Genomic DNA, 16,475 nt, shown 5'->3' with positions numbered 1-16,475 from the left:
CTACTTTATATCAGGGAATGATATGATAACGTATGTCAGTATATCATAAAGAGTATTCTATCAGTATGATCATATTCTGCTACACACATCCATCTCCAAGCACTGCACTCCACGTTGTCCCACGACCACCGTCGTTGTATAGAAATCTCTAACACCAAACTTTGCCATTAAAATATAGTAATCGCCATAATTATTCAGGACATGATGCGTAGCCTAATTAACATTTCCATCGACAAATCGATCTCAAACTTCTTGGCATTTTCGTCAAATGATATTCTTAAAAATTATCTTTGCGTTATCGTATATATAATATCTGTGTTGTGATCGTCGAACCACTAGCGCTTTTATTAGACTCAACTGCCTTCAAAGCTGAAAGCATACGATATCCGAAGCATAATGCATACATTTCAGATGCTGTGATCAAAGCAAAAAAGCCCATCTTTACAAATAAAACTCAAAAAACGAACAGTAAAAGCACACATCACAGTTCAAGCTAGCAGTGCAAATCAAACTTTAGTTTACATGAAAAGCATGGAAATTTTCTTTGTTCACAGTGATGTTGACTTAGGAGCGGTGGTCGTCTTTACTAATCACTATACTATATTTATCTCACCTAAAAGTAATAGAATGAATAATTTTATATGAGTTAAATGTAGCAAAGATAAAATTAAATATTAATGGTTCTTCTTCATTTCATGACGGTGACATGAGGTTTTGCGATTCGCGTTCATTATAGGTCAATGATATATTGAAGACAAATCATCTATCCATTGCGAATTGTTGACACTCAAGCTTAGCGTTTAAGTTGTTATTGACCATGAACTTCTGGATGTACAGATTGAATCTGACTCATCAATATTATATGACATATTAACCAAAGACTCGGATTTCCTAGTACATTTAGACATTGATACGTGACATCAAAGTCCTTTTTGTCTCAGCTAACATCGCACATGATTTTGTACTATTTTCATCAATGTAATCAAGTAGTATGTTAGGCTGCCTATAACGCTCATGTAGATAATTATATATTTTTATAGGTGGATACCTTCCCCCTTAGTTTGACATCCAAAGATCCTTTTATACATCTTTAACAGTCTAATAATTATTTTTGACAAAAAAAGTATGTATCTAATGATCGAATGAATGGACAACCATCAACCAAATCCGTTTATGGATTTATCAGTATTCACCTGCCTTGGGTGCCTTTTTCACATGTGGAGCGAAAAGAATTATTACGATGCATTTCTATGCTCCCTACAACTCATATCTTTAGATGCAAACTCTTAATAAATTGCCTACTATGCATGTGCATGAATATTTTCTTTGTGATAAGGAAAGAAACTTGCAAACTCACTGCTATTTTAGTGTGAGTTCTCTACCAAAATTTGGAAAGTGGTCACTCAGAAATTGAATGTATCATTTCATTATGTTTCCCAATGATATACTAGGCTTTGGCTCAAGGACGGAGAAGATATGCTCATGGAGAGTGCCCTTAATCCTAATAGGAATAATCTTGTATAGGTTTCGGTTGATGTGGAAGGCATGCAACATGATTATTGCTTATGCATTGGACTGCACATCTCCTGAAGAACAATCCTGGGAAATGTGTTAAATGAGGGATGGATGAAACTAAATGCTGCCATTTTGGAATGAAGGGTTGCAGTTTGCTTCTTTAGTCGATTTTGATAGAATAGGAAATGGATGTAATTATTGCATTGTGAAGTAATATGTTTACCTTTTGACAAACAAAAAAAAACATACATCACAGTCAACCTTTACATAATATCTTCTAAAATAAATCAATCAAAAGGTTTCACGTAAATCATCAACGACCAAGAAAGTAAAATTATTATCCGTCCGATAATATATAAATGGTTTAGTTGTTGCTATATATATTATCAAACTATTTATAATCTTCCTATCTCTCTCTCTCTCTCTCTCTCTCTTTCCTGAATCATCTTCCTTGTAAATTTAGAAGCTTTTGTTGCATGGAGAGAAACAAATTGTTGGTGGAGACATCTCATGTGGTGTATGAATAGCATCAGTATGTTTCACCTTCCTTGGTAAAAATGGCAAGTTAAGGCCAAGATATCACCTTCCTTGGTAAGATTTAGACATTTGTGAAGGGAGATTCTAACGATTATTTTGCATGGATTTTTTATGGAAGGTGTAAGTATTAGAACAATACTTGACTTGAATTCCATTTATTACTTCCCACTTGCAACATCACAGTCCCATTTCGATGTTCATGAAAATAATAAGAAACAAATAGTTCGAAGCACAAACGGCATTGACAGTTAAAATTCAACTTCAAGCAGGCAAGCTTGATTTAAAAGATAATCCTTCTTATTAAGAGAATGTAAGCATTTAACATAGATAAGATGTTGAGCATGGAATGTAAGCATTTAAATTAAAAGAAATCAAATGCATTTGAAGAGATTTCATATCAATCAACAAATAAATAAATAAATAAATAATACTTAGGCTATATCTAAAAATAGTTTTAGATTGCTACAACAATAATAAGAATCTAACAAAATTAAAAAGAGTGATGATAAAAATATAACAGAATAAAAAACAAGATGACAAAAAAATATTAGAAAATAAATCTGGAAACTACTTTTATGCTGCCTTAAATTGCTGGACAATAAATAAAATTTTAATTTTAGAAGAAAAAAAAAAGAGAAAGTCAAATTCTCTTCAATATTTAGGTGCGCTCCCAATAGGTGAATATACAGGGTAGGATAGAGAGAGAAAGCTAATCTTTATGGATGTGGGACTTCAAAAAAAAAAAAATAGATTTTGCCCTTCCAACAATTGGGTTTTTTTTAATTTTTATCATAAATTTATTTTTGGGTGAATTTTTTTTAATATTTTTTCAAAAAGATACCTCTGTTTTTATTTTTCGAATTATGCTCCTATTTAGAATAATAACTAAAATATCTCTCACCAAACCCTATAGTACTTTTTTTCTATCAGTTGTAGTGTTTTGGCTTATTATAGTATTTTGATCACCATAATAAATTTATTTAAAATATACTTTAAAATATTATAAATAATATAAATAAACTCATAATCTTAAATAAACCACATTTAAGCTTAAAAAATTTATACCATAATAGCCTATGAGCAATGATAATCAAAGAGATATAATATTATATTATTTTATAATATTTTTAGCATATTAATAAAATATTATAATACCATTGAAAAATACTATAAGTGAGCCAGATAAATCAAGTATTAGTTATAAAAACATTGGTTCGATCTTATTCTTATATGTCTATCCACAGATAATCAATTTTCTTAAAACCTCTTATAATTCTTTGACGATGTATAGATAAAAAAAAAATGTTAGAAGAAATATTTAATTTATGATATATAAATAATTATTTTAATAAAAATTTAATAGATAATATAAATTTTACGTATTTTAAACGATGACATGACAAAAGATCTAAAGTGATCACGATCCAAATTTTTCATAAATACCCACTAATGTAAATATCATTCTTGAAACATATGAACGTAAATACAAATATTTTGAGTTATATATTTGCGCAAAAATGATGTTTATATATTGTGGATAATTTAATTTTAAAATGTAAATCGTGCTAAATGAGTTACACTTCTAATATTCCATTGCGATTAGCGTCTTATTTCCAACCTATGCCCTAAAACGCAGGCGGCATCGCCTCCGCCCGTCCCTCCCGTTCTGACCACACTCCTGGGTCTCAACAGTGAGTTTTGATCTCCTCTCCCTCCATAATTGATTCGATTACATAGTAAAGGACTGGATTTTGGGATCTGGTTTGCTCCGCGGGAGTTCCCCCGATTTGGTTTGCCCAGATTTTTCTGGTTTTGCTTGTCACATTAGATCGGGATAGACTTTCGTGTTCTTTCCTTTAATTTGTTTGTTTTTCTTCGGTTGAAGGGATATGATAGTTGTATGTCGACGGTAATGATTAAAGTCCGACTCAAATTTCAGTGCCATTCTTCGCTTAATTGGCGTTTTTGTTTCAAAAGATCGGATTTTGCTCATAAAAATGATGACTTCGAAACATAACTTCGTAGTATAAGCTTGGTTATGTGGGATTTGAAACATACCGGGTTAATAGGCTTTCGAAGTGTCTCAGGATAAAGAGGAGATTGGATGGCACAATGTTTGTTTGCGTCCAATCTATCTACAGTTGATTGGTCATGAGGAAAGAGATGTTCTTTGGTTGTTCATCCTTCCCTGGAAGGATTGGTCTCAAAGATTTATTGTGCGTGTTGTACATGCTCAATGTCATAGTATATTTAGACCTCCATTTCTATGTCTTAATGATTTTGATTAAAGAAAACTAACCACATTTCAGGATTCTTATCCAGCTTCACGCTAGGAAATAAAAAATCGTATGAAATATCATTGTTGATAACCGTCACTAGGTTTGTAATTAACAACTGTTCCTGATACACCATTGTTGGCATGTAATGCTGGTTTTGAATTTTTATGATTTTTGTATGTACCTTTGCTTTGTATCTCAGCCGTATTTACTATATATATTATGTTAGGAAACTCTTGCAGTATGTCATTCTGGCGTACATCCACGTTGGTGACTTTGGTCTCTTCTTGAGAAATTAATGAAGAGAACATGTGGAATGGCATAGAAACATGCAATGACATTGAATCGTTTAATCTATCACTAGACTACTAAGCGCTTATGCAAGTAATTACTTTTACAGGCAACTTAGTTGAATTTAGGGTTCATAGGAAGAATCACAAGAGAATTTGTATAGACAATGGGTTCACGAGGTGCCAATGTTCTGCTTTCCAGAGCTAACAGAATCAGGCAAAAGCTGCAGTCTGCTCTGGAAGCAAGTGTTTTGGAAATTGAAGATGTTTCATATCAGCATGCCGGTCATGCAGGTGTTCAAGGAGATGCAAATGAGACTCACTTTAACATTAAGATTGTCTCTTCAAAGTTTGAAGGGCAGACCCTAGTGAAACGTCATCGAATGGTATATGAACTTCTAGGTGATGAACTGAAATCTGGACTTCATGCTATCTCCATTGCTGCAAAAACTCCACAAGAGTCAGGGTCAGCCAATGTCTAGTTCAAGGGCACAGAGACAATTACCAACCTTGTAATGAATTAATTACATTTACATGACTTGCACATTCTACATTATGAATTAAGCCCATTGTACTTTGTACTTTGTTGTGAAGGCCTTATCAGAATTTTCATGACTTTTACTTGGCATCACAATTTGGGTCTTTATTATGATTCTATCGGATAAGTACATGTGAGGCAAATTCTTTTTTCCTGTAATTGCATTTACATCATATGCCAATTCTTACCTAGCCATGGTAAAACATGTCACATTTGAACTTGATGAAATGATTTTTGTAAGAATGTTGGGTGAGCATGGACATGATTGGTAGCTGTTTTCTTAATGTTCTATTCTGCAATATGTAATTAAATAGGTTGGTTGCGTGGTATGAATCCAACTCATTACATATCATTTCTGTCATGCTGTCTTTTTTTACTTTTAATCTTTGAACACATTATGATTTTCAAAACTTGTAAGCTTGAAGTACAAGGAGATTACCAAAGGGACATCCATGTAGCTGTTACCTGATGAAAGAACCAATATTTCCTTGTCTTATTATTACCTTTATTGTTACGAGGAGCAATTGGTTTTTTTGCTTTTGAAACATGTGTTAATTGCTACACTACACTTCAGTTGTTATTTATCTCTAATTATTTGATCAGTTCTTGTTTTCCTATTATCATAATGTTTTTCTGCAGTCTGTTGTTGATACATTTTTCTGCCAGTTCAACACTGGCACAATATACAGGTCCATATTGTGCCATTATAGGTATTGTCTGCATGCCTGTGACAAGGCAATCCGGAGCATCTCATAGACTCATGCCAACCCACTGTGGGACAGGAACCAATTTGCTACGCAAAACACATCAGCAAATGATATGGTACTCCACACAAATTTTGTCGGGTGGTAGAGTGAGAGGCATGAGCACAACATGAACACTGCTTCAGTTCTTGACTGAATGGACAAAAAACACATGGTGCAATTTCATGGGGATGGATGAATTTGCTGGAACTTGTTAAGAGTAGATTAATAGTTTCCGCATAACCATTTTACATGCCATTTTACATGATGAGTCTCCTTTCTTTGTTGAGTTGGAACGAGTTCTACAAGAAGGGAAGAGAGGTTTGCGCGAGTTGCGAGGTGAAGTTAAGATGATGAGAGAGAGAGAGAGAGAGAGGGAGAGAGAGACACACACAAACACACTCTGGATTGCCAGACACGGTAAACAAAAGGATGGATGCCAACTTCACGATAGTAGTAAACACGCATCCCTTTGACCGAGCTCTCAATATCCATCCCAGATAAGATTTCGATCGCAGGGACCCTAAAGATGGCGGTGGCCAGGAATGCGCCCGAGCCCCTGCTTTCATGGCGCGTCAGACCTTTGTTTGATCTTCTTGGACGACCAAGCGAAGAGGAGGTATAAAAAGGAGCTGAGCCACCAGCGTTATCGTGGAGCCCAAAAGGGAAGCAGAAGTAAAACTCTTGCCTTCCCTCGTTCACCACAGAGACGGAGAGCTTGCGCTGAGATGGCAGGTGGTGGGTTAGCGCCCTCAAATGGCGACGTGAAGCACTACAATGGCCGTGTCACATCCTTCGTGATCGTCACTTGCGTGATCGCGGCCACCGGTGGCCTAATCTTCGGCTACGACATTGGCGTCTCGGGTGAGTAATTGGTGTCTACATATGAGCCAATTTTGGATGACCGAGAACGTACGTGTGGGTTTGTCTGATTGCTGATTTGATGTCTCTGTTTCTTTGCAGGGGGTGTGACTTCCATGGATGAATTCCTTGAGAAGTTCTTCCCATCGGTGTACCAGCAGGAGAAGACGGCCAGCGGGTCGAAGAACCAATGGTGCCAGTTCGACAGCCAAATGCTGACGTCCTTCACGTCGTCCCTCTACGTCGCGGGGCTCATCTCCACCTACTTCGCGTCCATGGTGACGCAGGCATTTGGCAGGAAGTCATCCATGCTGTTCGGCGGAGCGGCCTTCCTCCTGGGCTCGGCCATCAATGGCGTCGCCATGAACGTGGCCATGCTCATCATCGGCCGCATTCTGCTCGGTGTCGGCGTGGGGTTCGCCAACCAGGCCGTCCCGCTTTACTTGTCCGAGATGGCACCGCCGCAGCTCCGAGGGGCGCTCAACATGGGGTTCCAGATGGCCACCACCATCGGCATCTTCGTCGCCGGCCTTGTGAATTATGGCACGGGAAAGCTCCATGCGGGATACGGGTGGCGCATATCGGTGGCCCTTGCTGCCGTGCCGGCTCTCATCATGACCCTTGGTGCCATCGCCCTCCCCGACACCCCCAACTCCCTCGTCGAGCGTGGCCTGCGCGACCAGGCCAAGGCCACGCTTCAGAAGATCCGGGGGACCGACGACGTCGAGGCGGAGCTGCAGGACATGATCAAGGCGAGCGAGGAGGCGAAGAAGGTGAGCGACCCCTGGAGTAGCATCCTCCGCCCGGAGCACCGCCCGCATCTCGTCATGGCCATCGCCATCCCCATGTTCCAGCAGCTCACCGGCATCAACGTGATCATGTTCTACGCGCCGGTGCTCTTTAAGACCATCGGCTTCGGGGACAGCGCCTCGCTCATGTCGGCCGTCATCTCCGGCCTCGTCAACGTCTTCGCGACCACCGTGTCCATCGCAACCGTCGACAAGTTCGGCCGCAGGGTCCTGTTCCTGGAGGGCGGGATTCAGATGGTGGTGAGCCAGGTGGCCGTCGGGGCCATCCTGGGGACCTTCTTCGGGGATGCCGGCACCGGGAAGCTCTCGCCAGGGTTGGCCAACCTGGTGCTGGCCCTCATCTGCGTCTACGTCGCAGCGTTCGCGTGGTCGTGGGGGCCGCTCGGCTGGCTGGTGCCCAGCGAGATCTTCCCGCTCAACATCCGGTCGGCGGGACAGTCGATCGTGGTCGGCGTCAACTTCTTCTTCACCTTCGTCATCGCGCAGCTCTTCCTCATGGCGCTCTGCCACCTCAAATCGGGTCTGTTCCACCTGTTCGCTGCCTTCGTGGTAGTGATGACATTGTTCGTCGTCTTCCTGGTGCCCGAGACGAAGGGCGTGCCCATCGAAGAGATGACTCTGGTGTGGAAGAAGCACTGGTTTTGGAAGAAGTACATGCTCGACGACCGCATCACGCCATCGGAGCACCGGCGAGAAGACTGACGATGTCATGCATGAGTCTCTGTTTGCTGATATGAGAGAAACAAACAACACAGGTTGTGTGTAGTCCACAACAAGTGTGGCCTCATACGTCCTCAATTTTCCCAGATACAATTATGTATGTTTACAATCTATCAGTAACAAGGTTCGCGGTGGAACTGTGCCTCCTTTCTTTCTCCCAACTCTGTTGTGTTTTGAATTTAAATGTGTCTTGTGATCTTCTACACCTCTGCTCTTTGTCTCCCACATCTAATTATGTGCATCATTACACACAACAAATGAGAGAATAAGTTCAATTCTATTCTGCACCCATATAACAATGTTTAGGCCATTATTAGATTCCATCATTTGGACCATTAATTGAAGAAAAATCTACTACTAGTTAGGCGACAACCCAACCAACGAAAGTAAATTTTGACAAATGATAAGGCTTACGAGGGAGGCATTTAAGGTATCCGTATCATTTGTTCTCTTGTCCCAACCCAACCAATCCTACTTCCTTTAGCTTGTCTATCTTTTTACTATTTATTTATTATCGATTAGGAGCAAATTTGTGAGGTTTTTATTTTACGCTTTTATTTTACTGTTCATGTCTTAGGAGAAATGTTTGAGTAATGCTAGGCTATGTCTAGGTTGATTCCTAATATATCTTTTGATAATCATACAAACGCCTTGATATTCTCATTAAGAAAACTGATAAGTTGTACTTGTTCTTCCTTGGGAAGTATTATCCCGATCTTAACAACTTAATCGAGATAGGTTTTATCCAAGGGTGCCTCGATCATTGATTCCACTAGCTCCAAGTGTAAGAGGAACTTGGCAAAACTTCGAGAATCCATATGCAGTGCCTCAAATCATGACTTCTTCGGTAAGGAGATCATCGTAAGGTAGCATTAATGTGACTTTCGCGAGTTGCTTCTCAATTCTCTAATGTTAGTTCTCGTCGGAAACTTCATTACCATTTGGTAGGTTAACACTATTGCCCTTAGCCTATTCAGTGTGGAGTGTCCTATGATTACATTATATGCTGAGAGAATATCGACTATCATAAACTTGGTCATCACTAGTTTAGAGTGTGACTCAATCCCAAATGTGGCGTATAGGTTCACAATCTTAGGGGGCGGGGGCGTAGGGGGTGAGAGGGGAGGACAAGTGATAGGGGATACCTTGAAGCATACCATCCTTATTTGGTTATATCCCAAGAATGCATCTATAAACGTGAGAAGCTCATGACCTGAGATAATGTCGACCAACTGATCAATACGAAGAAGAAGATAGCTGTCCTAATTAACACATATCCTTCGGTTTCCATTAGATTTTTTAGTGAGTACAATATTAGCGAGCCACCTGGGGTATTATACCTTAGTGATAAACTCTACTCTTATTAGCTTGTCTATCTTTTTACTGATTATTTATTATCAATTATGAGTACACTTGCTAGACTTTTATTTTACTAGTCATGCCTTAGGAGAAATGTTTGGATAATTCTAAGCTATGTTTGGGTTAATTCCTAATATATCTTTTGATAACCATACAAACACATCGATATTCTCATTAAGAAAACTGATAAGTTGTACTTGTTCCTCCTCGAGAAGTGTTGCCTCAACCTTAACAGCTTAATCGAGATAGGTTTTATCCAAGGGTGCCTCGATCAATGATTCCACCGGCTTTGAGTGTGAGAGGAATTTGGCGAAACTTCGATGATCTATAAGCAGTGTCTCAAATCATGGCTTCTTTGGTTAAGAGATCGTCGTAAGGTAGCATTAGTGTGACTTTCGCAGGTTGCTTTTCAATTCTCTAATATTAGTTGTCGTCGGAAACTTCATTACTATATGGTAGGTCAACATCACTACCGAGGGAATATCGACTATCATGAACTTGGTCATTATCGGTTTAGGGTGTGGCTCGACCGCAAATGTGACGTATAGGTTCACAGTCCTTAGAGAGGGGGGGAGCATGTGGTGGGAGGGGAGTACAAATGATAGGGGATCTACTATCCTTATTTGATTATATCCCAAGAATACATCGATAAATGTGAGGAATTCATGACCTAAGGTAACATCGACCAACTGATCAATACGAGGAAGAAGATAGTTGCCCTCCAAGCATGCTTTGTTGAGGTTGGTATAATCAACACATATCCTTCAGTTTTCATTAGTTTTTTCAGTGAGTACAATATTAGCGAGCCACTTGGGGTACTATATCTTAGTGATAAACCCTACTCTTATTAGCTTGTCTACCTTTTTATTGATCGTTTATTATCGATTAGGAGCAAACTTGAGAGGCTTTTGTTTTACTGGTCATACCTTAGGAGAAATGTTTGGGTAATGCTAGGCTATGTTTGGATTGATTCCTAATATATCTTTTGATAACCATGCAAACAACTTGGTATTGTCCTTAAGAAAACTGATAATTTGTACTTGTTCCTCCTCGAGAAGTATTGCCTTGACCTTAACAATTTAATCGAGATAGGTTTTATCCAAGAGTACCTCAATCAATTATTTCATTGGCTTAGAGTGTGAGAAAAATTTAGTAAAACTTCGAGGATCCATAAATAGTGCCTCAAATTATAGCTTCTTTTGTAAGGAGATTATCGTAAGGTAGCATTAGTGTGACTTTCGCAAATTGCTTCTCAATTCTCCAATGTTAATTTTTGTCGAAAATTTCATTACCATGTGATAGGTCAACACCACTGCCCTTAGCATATTTAGCGTGGGGTGTCCTATGATTGCATTATATGTCAAGAGGATATCGACTATTATGAACTTGGTCATCACCGGTTTAGAGTATGGCTCGACCTCAAATGTTACGTGTAGGTTCACAGTCTTGAGAGGGGAGATCGAGTCGCTAGTGAACCTTGTCAACAAGATGTCATAGGGTGAGTTTATTAGTCAATATTCTGAGCTTTTGGAAAGTGTCAAAGTAGAGGATATCGATAGAGCTACTTGTATCAATCATGACTTTTTTTACTCATGTATTGATCATCCTTACAAAGACAACTAAAACATTATTATGGTTTGGGTTGAGATACTTTGTATTTTCCTCTTTGAAGATTATCTCAAGGTTATCCTTTGTCTGTAGGCACTTTTCAATGGTAACTTGGGTGTAAGCTTTACAACTCGAGGAGCTATCTCCTCTCGAAGTTAGTATACCAATGATGATGTCAATCTATATTTCCACTGGTCCTTAGGGTCGAGGTGAAGGTTCTTAGTGCCTTCGGATAAATTGCCCAATGTGTCCTCTATGAATGAGTTCTTTAATCTATTCTTTTAAATCACGATAGTCTTTTGTGTCATGGCCGTAATTTTGATAGAAATGATAGTACTTGAATCTATCTCTTTTCTCTAATGGACTCTTTATTGGTTTATGGTCTTTTAAGAGTTCATTCTTTCTTATTTGTTAATCATTCTTTCTTATTTGTAAAAAGACTTCAGTCCTGGTTATATTAAATAGGGTTGACTCGAGTCTCGAGTGAGGTAATTCAGGTCTATCACTTCTTATCACCACGGTGACTTTGGGATTGATTGGGTTTATAGTTGATCCTATCTTGGCCTTTTGCATGTCTCTTTGTGTTTATCCAAGACCAGTACCTGTGTCACTATGTATTGATTGGCCTATTAGAGTACTTCGAGTACCATTATTAGTGGCTTCTCTATCAATGACCAAAAATGATAAGAAGGCTTGAGTCATATCATGAAGGTCTCTTTGACAAGTGATGGATGTACATCTTGCACCCCTCCAACGAGTCGATATTACTATCGAAAGCTTCCAATGATAGGAGATAGAAGTTGACTCGGATCAATTTCTCCTGAAGTCATTAGTGAATGACGACAGACACGAGGTAGGGTTGGTCAACTCTTCTTTTCTGGATTATTAGAATTTTCATTGCATTTCTTCTCAATATTGACCCATCTGTCGTAGTTGAATTCTCATATTATTATTTATCGAATATGTCGATTGAGTTTGGGATTCAGGTGGAATAAGATGATAGCATGGTAGTCCATTGAATTTCGTAATTGGGGAATGTGGTGCTTGCCTGACCAATATCTTGATGGGTCTAAAGGGTTATTAAGATATTGGCATTGTGTTTGGTGGGAGAACCCCGACAAGCACTAATGCCATTGTTAATTGAGCTACTAGCTATGGCTGAGGTGGTGGCATTGCTTAATGGGCTAGTTAAGACAAAAGTGGAATAATAGCTTGCATCATACCTATTAGCATTTGCACATGCTAGATGAGGTTTAATGATGCCTCAATCGGGATGAATAGATGACTTGGGGTCAACCCTAGATCATTGAATGGACGTCAGTATTGCATCAGCGTTTGCACTGAGATAGATGCATCCATGTGTTGATATGATGGCTACTGCCCCCTTGAATAAATGTATTGTGGGTCGGGATAAAAGCCACATTGTTTGGGCATTTGTTAAGAGGGTTGGTAAGCTCGATATTCCTATAATATCAAGCCCTTTTTCTAGTACCAAAATGCTAGAAAAAATATCTTTGACACCCCCGATATAATTCGAACTCAAATATATAGGACCGTTTGACGTGTCTCTAAGGTGAGAACGCCAAGCTCCTGAGGTACCACCTATACGAAGATTAAGGTCGAAAAAGGTTTACTGGCCTAATTCCTCCGATGCTTAAGTTAGTAACATGAGGTATATGAGTATGGACGTTAATAATTTAAGGAAAATTTTGTTCTTCTTTATATCATAGGTGAGTTTTTGTGTCTGATTATAATGGTATGAAAGAAACTTATGACTCGTAGTTGAGAAAGAAATTTATGATTATTTTTTTTTTATAAACAATGAAAAATATTTCATGATGGTTATGATGATGTGAAAGATGACGTTGTATCTCCTACGAATGAGTCTCCTACCATTGTTAAGTTGGAACGAGTTCTACGAGAAGGGCAGAGAGGTTTGCGCGAGTTACGCCTCCCGGTAAACAAAAGGATGGATGCCAATCTCTCAATAGTAGGAAACACGGATCCAGTTGACCGAGCTTTGAATATCCATCCCAGATAAAATTTAGATCACAGAGACACCAAAGGTGGCGGTGACCAGGTACGCGGCCAAGCTCCTGCTTTCATGGCGCGCTTCTCGGAGGCCCAAGCGAGGAGGAGGAGGTATAAAAAGGAGACAAGCCACCAGCGTTATCGTGGAGCCCAAAAGGGAAGCAAAAGTAAAACTTTTGCCTCCCCACCATCACCGCAGAGACGGAGAGCTTGCGCCGAAATGGCAGGTGGTGGGTTAGCGCCCTCAAATGGCCAGGTGAAGCACTACAATGGCCGTGTCACATCCTTCGTGATCGTCACTTGCGTGATCGCGGCCACCGGTGGCCTAATCTTCGGCTACGACATTGGCGTCTCGGGTGAGTAATTGGTGTCTACATCTGAGCCTATTTTGGATGACCGAGAACGTACGTGTGGGTTTGTCTGATTGCTGATTTGATGTCTCTGTTTCTTTGTAGGGGGTGTGACTTCCATGGATGAATTCCTTGAGAAGTTCTTCCCATCGGTGTACCAGCAGGAGAAGACGGCCAGCGGGTCGAAGAACCAATGGTGCCAGTTCGACAGCCAAATGCTGACGTCCTTCACGTCGTCCCTCTACGTCGCGGGGCTCATCTCCACCTACTTCGCGTCCATGGTGACCCAGGCATTTGGCAGGAAGTCATCCATGCTGTTCGGCGGGGCGGCCTTCCTCCTGGGCTCAGCCATCAATGGCGTCGCCATGAACGTGGCCATGCTCATCATCGGCCGCATTATGCTTGGTGTCGGCGTGGGGTTCGCCAACCAGGCCGTCCCGCTTTACTTGTCCGAGATGGCACCGCCGCAGCTCCGAGGGGCGCTCAACATGGGGTTCCAGATGGCCACCACCATCGGCATCTTCGTCGCCGGCCTTGTGAATTATGGCACGGGAAAGCTCCATGCGGGATACGGGTGGCGCATATCGGTGGCCCTTGCTGCCGTACCGGCTCTCATCATGACCCTTGGTGCCATCGCCCTCCCCGACACCCCCAACTCCCTCGTCGAGCGTGGCCTGCGCGACCAGGCCAAGGCCACGCTTCAGAAGATCCGGGGGACCGACGACGTCGAGGCGGAGCTGCAGGACATGATCGAGGCGACCGAGGAGGCGAAGAAGGTGAGCGACCCTTGGAGTAGCATCCTCCGCCCGGAGCACCGCCCGCATCTCGTCATGGCCATCGCCATCCCCATGTTCCAGCAGCTCACCGGCATCAACGTGATCATGTTCTACGCGCCGGTGCTCTTTAAGACCATCGGCTTCGGGGACAGCGCCTCGCTCATGTCGGCCGTCATCTCCGGCCTCGTCAACGTCTTCGCGACCACCGTGTCCATCGCAACCGTCGACAAGTTCGGCCGCAGGATCCTGTTCCTGGAGGGCGGGATTCAGATGGTGGTGAGCCAGGTGGCCGTCGGGGCCATCCTGGGGACCTTCTTCGGGGATGCCGGCACCGGGAAGCTCTCGCCAGGGTTGGCCAACCTGGTGCTGGCGCTCATCTGCGTCTACGTCGCAGCGTTCGCGTGGTCGTGGGGGCCGCTCGGCTGGCTGGTGCCCAGCGAGATCTTCCCGCTCAACATCCGGTCGGCGGGACAGTCGATCGTGGTCGGCGTCAACTTCTTCTTCACCTTCGTCATCGCGCAGCTCTTCCTCATGGCGCTCTGCCACCTCAAATCCGGTCTGTTCCACCTGTTCGCTGCCTTCGTGGTAGTGATGACATTGTTCGTCGTCTTCCTGGTGCCCGAGACGAAGGGCGTGCCCATCGAAGAGATGACTCTGGTGTGGAAGAAGCACTGGTTTTGGAAGAAGTACATGCTCGACGACCACATCACGCCATCGGAGCACCGGCGAGAAGACTGACGATGTCATGCATGAGTCTCTGTTTGCTGATATGAGAGAAACAAACAACACAGGTTGTGTGTAGTCCACAAAAAGTGTGGCCTCATACGTCCTCAATTTTCCCAGATACAATTATGTATGTTTACAATCTATCAGTAACAAGGTTCGTGGTGGAACTGTGCCTCCTTTCTTTCTCCCAACTCTCTTGTGTTTTGAATTTAAATGTGTCTCGCGATCTTCTACACCTCTGCTCTTTTCTTTGTACACATTTGTGCATCCTCCGTTTGTCTCCCACATCCAATTATGTGCATCATTACACACACCAAATGAGAATTAAGTAAAATTCTATTCTGCACCCATATAACAATGTTTGGGTCATTATTAGATTCCGTCATTTGGACCATTAATTGAAACCTCGTAGATCAGACTCTGACGCACAAACCATTTATTTATTTTGTATTATTTTAAACAATACATACCGAAATCACATGAATATGTATTTTAAATGTTCAGATCATAGTTAGTGTACAACATAGTTGTTTGTGACATCAACCGATGTTGCAAAGCCAACTTGGTTAAGGATCACCTTCATCGCAAAATCAATATCTCCAGAACGGGTGGAAGCAATTGTCCGATAAGGTAGATGGCGGGACCCAACAAGCCTCCGACGTTACACAAGATGACTGTATCGAAGTTCGAAAGCCCATTGGGCCTTCTACAGCATCCCGTTATGAGCTCGGCTATAGATCTGGTTTCAAACGATTGGTACAAAGACAATGCATGCTTCCCAATTGGAAGGGCTTTATATCAGGAAGCTGTTCTTTCGGAAATGAAGGCAGGCACATGCAACATAATCTGAGCAAGTAGAGTTGTAGCAGCATGTAAAGATTGAGGGATTATGTTCTCTCGATCTACTCAAAAGGAATTGGTGTTGCCATTTCCTTGGTAGTATGGTTCACAATCCAGCTAGAACATATACTGTGTTGCTTTGTCTATAGATGCTAATTAGATGACCATCAATGCATCACAAGTATTAACGATATGCCTTATCTTGTAATCAAAATATGAAGTGGGTCAATTCTTGGCTCTTGCTGCTGTTTGGAGAAGAGTTCCATTTGGCATATCTTATCTGCTTTCAGACCCAACCTACCAAGATGCTTTATTTATTTTCTGGCAGTAGTCCATCCCAGCTAATAATTCTTTTGTTTAGATGAAGACCAAACAGAAGAGACATGAGCATTATGATTTAGTTGTCCTGTTATGAGAAATTCTAGTTGTGATACCACAGTCAAACTCCCAACATTTATAGTCATCCTTTAGGCTACAAGTTAGGCACTTGTACTCT

At 41.3% G+C, this 16,475-nt stretch overlaps 3 protein-coding genes across 4 annotated transcripts; all 3 read left to right on the top strand.

Annotated features, from left to right (window-relative positions):
* Positions 1-3,621: 3,621 nt before the first annotated feature.
* Positions 3,622-5,239, top strand: LOC103982386 (protein BOLA1, chloroplastic). Its single transcript, XM_018824635.2, has 2 exons — positions 3,622-3,743; positions 4,729-5,239. Exon 2 carries the CDS (start codon positions 4,786-4,788, stop codon positions 5,098-5,100), a length of 315 nt encoding a protein of 104 aa, XP_018680180.2. The 5' UTR covers positions 3,622-3,743; positions 4,729-4,785; the 3' UTR covers positions 5,101-5,239.
* Positions 3,633-8,437, top strand: LOC135586969 (sugar transport protein 10-like). 2 transcript variants are annotated; one of them, XM_065146895.1, is made up of 3 exons: positions 3,633-3,743; positions 5,823-6,763; positions 6,863-8,437. In XM_065146895.1, exons 2-3 carry the CDS (start codon positions 6,445-6,447, stop codon positions 8,269-8,271), a joined length of 1,728 nt encoding a protein of 575 aa, XP_065002967.1. In that variant the 5' UTR covers positions 3,633-3,743; positions 5,823-6,444; the 3' UTR covers positions 8,272-8,437. The 2 variants fall into 2 exon arrangements, with proteins under 2 accessions (XP_065002967.1, XP_065002969.1); XM_065146897.1 differs by having other exon boundaries at positions 3,705-3,743; positions 5,846-6,763.
* Positions 8,438-13,439: 5,002 nt separating this feature from the next.
* On the top strand, positions 13,440-15,330 carry LOC135635071 (sugar transport protein MST6-like). Its single transcript, XM_065145911.1, has 2 exons — positions 13,440-13,643; positions 13,743-15,330. The coding sequence occupies exons 1-2, from the start codon at positions 13,508-13,510 to the stop codon at positions 15,149-15,151; spliced, it is 1,545 nt and encodes a 514-aa protein (XP_065001983.1). The 5' UTR covers positions 13,440-13,507; the 3' UTR covers positions 15,152-15,330.
* The last annotated feature ends 1,145 nt before the right edge of the window (positions 15,331-16,475 follow it).

Source organism: Musa acuminata, chromosome BXJ3-4 (genome assembly GCF_036884655.1).
Source record: "Musa acuminata AAA Group cultivar baxijiao chromosome BXJ3-4, Cavendish_Baxijiao_AAA, whole genome shotgun sequence".
In the NCBI taxonomy this organism is placed as follows: Eukaryota; Viridiplantae; Streptophyta; class Magnoliopsida; order Zingiberales; family Musaceae; genus Musa; species Musa acuminata.
The sequence above is the reverse complement of the archived record's forward strand: the minus strand, read 5'-3'. Positions and strand labels throughout refer to the sequence as shown.